The sequence below is a fragment of the Corvus brachyrhynchos genome, unplaced genomic scaffold, assembly GCF_000691975.1.
Source record: "Corvus brachyrhynchos isolate BGI_N302 unplaced genomic scaffold, ASM69197v1 scaffold219, whole genome shotgun sequence".
Classification (NCBI taxonomy): Eukaryota; Metazoa; Chordata; class Aves; order Passeriformes; family Corvidae; genus Corvus; species Corvus brachyrhynchos.
Window position 1 is genome coordinate 1,671,707 of NW_008240034.1, and position 6,803 is coordinate 1,678,509.

General features: G+C 59.1%; 1 protein-coding gene across 1 annotated transcript; it reads right to left on the reverse strand.

Annotated features, from left to right (window-relative positions):
* Window positions 1-248: 248 nt before the first annotated feature.
* LOC103622198 (thimet oligopeptidase) lies at window positions 249-6,284 on the reverse strand. Its single transcript, XM_017743821.1, has 12 exons — window positions 6,274-6,284; window positions 5,158-5,680; window positions 4,561-4,668; window positions 3,592-3,694; window positions 3,322-3,482; window positions 3,077-3,212; window positions 2,626-2,992; window positions 2,165-2,366; window positions 1,893-2,079; window positions 1,480-1,608; window positions 1,099-1,235; window positions 249-1,012 (listed from the first exon to the last, which is right to left on the reverse strand). The coding sequence occupies exons 1-12, from the start codon at window positions 6,282-6,284 to the stop codon at window positions 857-859; spliced, it is 2,220 nt and encodes a 739-aa protein (XP_017599310.1). The 3' UTR covers window positions 249-856.
* Between the last annotated feature and the right edge of the window lie 519 nt (window positions 6,285-6,803).

Below are 6,803 nucleotides of genomic sequence, written 5' to 3' on the forward strand. Positions count from 1 at the left end.
GCAGTCCTGGCACGGAGCCCACGGGATATTTTTATCCTGGCATTTGTGTTGTTTGAAGCTGTCGGCTCCGTGTTTTTGCTCATAAACACAACCCTCCCCTGCCCCACCCTGGCTCAGAGCTGACAGCGACAGCAACACCCTCAGCTGTCACAGCCTGAGCCCCTGGCTGCCCTGGGATGGCGCTGGGGTGGCCCCGGGATGACCCCAAGCTGGCCCTGGGACATCTGGCAGCACACAGAGGCCACGTCCCCAAACCCGCTGTTCTGGGAACGCCTGCACCGGCCACCTCTGTCCCCCCTCCCAGGCAGGAAGGTCCCTGAGGGGCTCAGGGCAGGCTGTTCCAGTTCATTCCCTGTGGGTTTTAAGCTCTGGGATCTCCCCATCTTTATTGCACAGCCAAGAGCTGCTCAAAGATGGGGAGAGCAGGATTGGCCCTGGCCTCGTTTGGGGCTCGGGACAGTTGTGGCTGTCCCGGGGCACAAACCAAGCCAAGGTGGGAACAACAACAACGTTTCTTTAAGAGAAGGGATTTAAAAACAAAGATTCAAGTTTGGGAACTCCTCTCGCCCTCCTCCCCAGCTCCGAATGAGGCCGAAACTCACCCTGGTGCAGAAATCAGGTTCAAAGTTCAGCCAATTGGGGTGGGTGACCCGCAGCCCCGGCCCTGGCGGGGGGTGACAAGGGCAGGTCACCTCCGTGTCACCGCAGAGCCCCGGCTCGGGGCTGAGCCCGGCTCCCAAAGCCCAGGAGTGGCTCGGAGCGGGACCCTGGAAGGGCAGCTCCAGGCAGGGGTGGCCCGGGGGGTGTTTGGTGACAGGAACCAGGCGAGGGCAGGGGCGTGGGCGGGAGCAGCGCCTCAGGCCGAAGGCACCGAGTTGCTCTCCACCTTCAGTCCCTTGCTGGCCAGGAAGGCGTCCTGCTTGGGCTCCCGGCCCAGGAACTTCCTCAGCATGTCAGAAGCGTCCACGGAGCCACCGGGATGCAGGATGCAATTCCTGTAATCCATGCCCACCTGCAGGCACAGACCGGGGCAGGGGTGGGACGCCGCCCTCGATCCCACATCCCGGCTGTCCCTCAATCCCCAGACCCTCTCCCTACCTTGCAGTTCATGATTCCCTCCTGCTTGAAGCGGGTGTGGAACATATCCATGGAATACACCTCGCTCCAGAGGTAGCCATAGTACTGGGCGTCGTAGCCCCCGGCCAGGTGGCCGAAGGTGGCCGGCATGTTTGTACCTGAGGGGACAGAGGGGTCATGGGGGACTCCCAGTATGGAAAAACCTCGCCCAGTGCTGGCAGTGATTCCCAGCGGGCGCTGGCTCAGCTGTTCACAACCCCGGGGGGGACAAAGGGAAGAACTTTCCAGGCTTTTTCAGCCCTGCTTTTCCCGGAGCCAGCAGAAAGTGTCCCCAGCCGAGAGGAACCTGCTGAGCCACGTGTGCAGGGCAGGCCTAGAGGGACAGGAGGGTGGCACCCATACCTGGGGTGGCAGGGACACCCAGCACCTCTTCACAGAGCCGGGCAAACACCTCCACGGGGTCAGCCTTGGTCTGGGTGTGCAGCGCCTGGTCCACCTTGGCCAGGACGATCTGGCGCAGGTTGAAGAGCCCTGTTTCCAAAAGGAGGAGGAGAAGCCAGACTGAGACTGGAATGCTGCCTGCAGGAGTGTCACCGAGGCTGGTGGCAACAGGGCAGGCTGGCTGGCACCTCTCTGTCACCGTGCCACATCACCTTTTCTCTTCCCAGATGTGTGGGTTCCTTCCCTGCATCCCTTTATAATTCCCAGCACTACGGGGAGCAAGGAAAAGCCTTTCCTGTCCCCAGCCAGGTCACTGAGTGTCCCCTTCCCATCCCCACAGCCAGGGAACTCCGATTCCCTCTGCAGGGACCCACCTGTGTTTGCCTGCCGGGATTTAATGAGCTTCTCCAGGAGCTCATCCGGGATGGGGCTCCCAGTTTTGTAGTGCCTGGACATGCGCAGCAGCGGCTCCTTCTCCCACACCCAGTTCTCCAACATCTGGGACGGGGCCTCCACGAAGTCCCGCTCCACGTGTGTCCCGCTGAACATGGCAAACTCCGCCTGGGAGACACGGCCGGCTCGGAATTCCACGGGAAAGCGGGATGGGGGGAAAACACCGACCTGTGCCAGCGCAGGGAGGCCTCACCTGAGAGCACAGCTGGTGCATGACGTGCCCAAATTCGTGGAAATAGGTCTCCACCTCGTCGTGCTGCAGCAGGGAAGGGGCGTCCGGCGTGGGCTTGGTGAAATTGGCCACCATGGCGGCCACCGAGATTTGCCGGCTGGAGTCCGGCAAGAGGCAGCCGGGCTGGAGGCCGAAGCAGGCAGCGTGTCCGTACTTCCCTTCCCTGGGACAGCGAGAGGAGGCTCACAGGGATCCTTCCAACAGCCAGACACGGCCACAGCCTCCCCCATTGTGGTCCTCAGAGCAGGAGCCCTCGGTGACCCCCTCGGTGACCCCCTCGGTGACCCCCTCGGTGACATCCCTGACCGAGCACACAGCGCTCCCTCCACGCTCCCGCCTGGAAGCAGGAATCTCCTCTTCCTCAGGCCCTGCTCCCCCTGTCCCAGCCCAGCTCCCAGATTTCCCCTCACCCCAGGCCTCACCGTGGGTACAGGTCCAGGTAGAACTTCCCGATGGTCTCCCCGGAGGACGTGTCCTTCACCGTGTAGAGCTGCACGTCCTCGTGCCACACCTGAGCCTTCTCCTCCAGGTGGAAGGTGAGGCCCAGCAGCTCCTGGTAGATGGCCAGGAGGCCCGTGGTGACCACCTGCATGGGGAAATACTCCTTGAGCAGGTTCTGGTCCACGCTGTACTTGGTCTCCTCCACCTGGTTCATGTAGTAGCGCATGTCCCAGGCGTTGATGCGGTTGTCGAACTCCAGCCCGCGCTTCTCGCACTCCTTCTTCTTCAGGTCCAGGATCACAGCCCGCTCCTTCTCCCCCAGTGGCTTCAGCTTCTGGGCCAGCTCATCTGGAGAAAGCCAGGCAGGGTTGGGATGTGGGATCAGAGCAGCACACCCGGCCTGGGATGTCCCTGCTCGGCCCCAGGACGTACCCAGGAACGTGGCCACCGTCCGGCTGCTTTTGGCCATGTTCATCTCCAGCACGAAGTCGGCGTGGGTGCTGAAGCCCAGCAGACTGGCCTTCTGAGCCCTCAGGTCCACCAGCTCCTTCAGGATCAGGCAGTTCTCCTGCAAGGCAGGGAGTGAAGTGGGGTAGGCAGGGGAGAAGGGAAGCGCTGTGGAAAGAAACACAAATCCCAGGGGAGATCCCCTCGGTGCTCTGCTCAGTCCCACCGACCTCTTTGCACCTGGAGTTGAACATCTCCTCCACCTTCCTCCTGGTCTCGGGCACGTAGCACTTCTTCAGCAGCGGGAAGTAGTGGGGGTACTTGAGGGTGACTTTCAGCTTCCCACCCTCTGTCTTCTCCAGGGAGTTCAGGAAATCCTCAGGGAGCCCCCCTGGGAAAAAAGCAGGCAGGGGGCTGAAGGAGAGCCCAGGATTCTCCAGGAATGCTCTGGGATCATCCAATGCAGGTGCTCAGGGCCACCCCAGCAGAGCACTCCGTACCTAATTCCTCCCTGGAGAAGGGCAGGAAGGTGGTGTCTTCGTTGAGGTTCTTGTTGAAGTCTATGCACAGCACGCTCAGCTTCTTCTTGATAGCTTTGATTTTCTTCAAAATGCAGAGAAATCAGAGCGAAATCAGAGCCAGGGGGGGACACTCAGGCTGTGACCTGCCCAGCACTGAGGCTGCACTTGGCTCTGAGCCAGCCCAACGGTGCAGAATCAATGATTGTGAGCAAGCAGCGAGCCCTGAGCCCGGAACAGACTCCCTGGGATCACACCTGGCAGGGAATCAGCCACCTCAGCAAGGTCCTGCCCGTCCCCTGCCGGCTCAGGAGCTGCAGGTGTTGCAGTAACAACATCCTCTCTCCTCGTTTCACCTTTTCTTCTATTTTTAAACCCAGTTTTGAGCTCCTTTGCTGGTGCATGGTAAGAGAGGGAGGCCCCTGAGCAGCTCAGCCCCCTCACCTCAACTCCAGCCCTTGGCATGGGGGGGGATCTGGTGCTGGTTCCCCAATTTCAGCTTCCCAGGAATTCTCTGACTCCCAGCATTGACCCCACTTTGTTAACGTCACCCTTTTAATAGAAAGGAAAAAGAGGGGCTGGAAATATCACCCAAAATCACTGGAATCAGGGGCAAAACCCAACCCTGAGCCTCAAACCCTGCCCTGAGCCCTGCCAGGGTTCCTCTCCCTGTGCTTAATTCACTCAGAGACAGGACAAGGGGGAATGGATTCAAACTGACAGGAAGTAGGATTAGATGGGATATTAGGAAAAAATCCCTCCCTGGGAGGGTAGGGAGGCCCTGGCATAGGTTTCCCAGAAAATCTGTGGCTGCCCCATCCCTGGAAGTGTCCAAGGCCAGGCTGGAGCACCTTGGGATAGTGGAAGGTGTCCCTGCCCTTGGTAGGGGTGGAATGGGATGAGCTTTAAGTTCCCTTCAACCCAAACCATCTTGGGATTCTGTGCTCTCACCTCCTGTGTCTCCTCAGGGAGATGGAGCCCGTTCCTCTTTCCCAGCTTGATCAGCCTCTCCAGGTACCTCTTGGCCTCAGGCTTCAGGGAAGCGCTCTCCGCTTTCTCCTGGAAAACCACAGTGGGAGCTCAGGGAGCTGCAGGATCAGGTGCTGCAGGAAGCTGCTTCCCTTCAGTGGGAATTCAGGGAACACCAGCAGCAGATGGGAACCCGCCCCGGGCAGGCTCTGGTTTGGTGCATTGGTTCCTGTGCCACCTCGGGGCACGGGTTCCTCCCAGCCTGCTTTAAACGCGTCACCTTTGTGCCGTACCAGCATTTTTGGGGGGGCGTTTTCAGGGCCATCACCACTGAGGTGGGTTGGATTTACCAACAGCCCCTCAGCAAAGCGGTGAGCAAGGCCCTGAGTGGCGGCAGAGCCCTCAAACCCCAATTTCCCACCCCTCACTGACAGCTGGATCGCTCTGCCGTGACCACACCGCGCTCCCGCTCCACCCCTGCCCCGCCATCCTTCCCTTCCCAGCTCTGGCATGAGGGGAAAAGGATTTGCTGCAATTCCAGGGGGTTTCAGTGCCCTGCCCAGGTGGCAGGGGACGCACCTGGAGCCACACAATCCTCTGGTACACGTCCTGCCTCATGCTCATCTCCACGTCGAACTCCGAGAGCTTCTTGTCGGCCTCGGTGCTGGCGGCGCGGATGGCCTTGCAGGGGGACACGTGCTGGGGGAAGTCCAGCATGTTCCTACGGACTGGGAGGACAAAAGGGAACAGGGACGATGGATCCACGTCCCAGTGCACACCCAGAGCCCGTCTGGCAGCTCCAGCGCCCTTCCCACTGCGCACACACGGGAAGGGAGAGGTGAGAAGCGGCTCTGGCTCCTTTTTGTCCCTTCCCCGCTGCCCAGCACATCCATGCGCCGGATTCCCACCACAATCCTTGTCCCAAAACCCACAGGAATTCCGTGCCTGTGAGCTCCCAGCACTTCTGCCCCAGCTGTGGCACCACAGGAGTTTTGGGGTGTCCTGTGCAGGGCCCGGAGTTGGACTCGATGCTCCGTGCGGGTCCCTTCCAACCCAAGGTATTCCATAGATTCCACGCTGGCAGCAGCATTCCCTGTGTCTCCTTTAAAGCTAAAAGTGGGATGATCCTTTCCCAAAAGCCACCACACCCCAGGTGTGCCCTGTCCCGGTGCAATCCCAGCTGGGAAAACAGGGAGAACAAACATTCCCTGCTGCTATCCCTGCAAAAGCTCCGAGAACAGAGCGCCAGGTGCTCTCCGGGCACCTGGAATCTCCCCCCAGGAGAAGGTGAACAGGCAGCTTAGCCAGGGAAGTGCTGACAGTTGTGCTGAAGCAAACATTCCTCCTGCTGAGCAAGAGGTTTTTTCCCTGTTATTTTAGGGAAAAGAACAGGGGGAGAAGGAAGATGAGGCTGGGCCCTGCCCCAGACAGGTGGGACACCAGGTGTCATGAGGAGGGGCTGCCTGAATTGTCACTCTGCTGCAAATAATTATCCAGAAAGCCGCCAAAAATGCATCGTTTTGGAGCCATCACGTCGTGTTACTCTCCCAAAAAAAAAATCCCAGCAGGATTCACTCTCCCCAAAAAAATCCCAGCAGGAAACAAGGCCCATGGAGAGACATTTATCCACTGCCCCAGGGAAAAATTAGGAAGGAGGTGAGAGTTTCTTGGATCTTTTCTGCTGTTTGTTCCCACTGGTGACACATGAAAGCCGGGACAGCCTTGGGAATGCGGCTGCTGCTGCTGCTGCTGCCAAAGGGTTGTCCTTGGGTTAATTTGCTCTTCCAAATCTGTTCTTTGTGCTGGTTCCTGGCTGTATAAACATGAACTGGGAAAAAAACCAACACTCAGCTGGCAGCCGAGGGGAGAGAAAAGCAGGTGACAGCACAGAGCTAAAAAAAAGCACCAAAAATAATAATAAAAAAAATTTAAAAGTCGTGGAATGGGTTGGAAGTGACCTCGAAGCTCAGCCAGCGCCAGCCCCTGCCATGGGCAGGGACATCTTCCACTATCCCAGGTGGCTCCAAGCCCCATCTCCAAGCTCTGTGGGAGGGTTTGGGGCTGGTGCGTCTCAGAGTTAGGGAGGTTGAGCCACTTCCAGTGGTTAAAGGGGCTCCAGGAGAGCTGGAGAGGGATTTGGGACAAGGGCTGGAGGGACAGGACACAGGACACTTCCAGCGATGGAGCAGCCACAGCTTCTCTGGGCAAGCCCAGTGTCTCCCCAC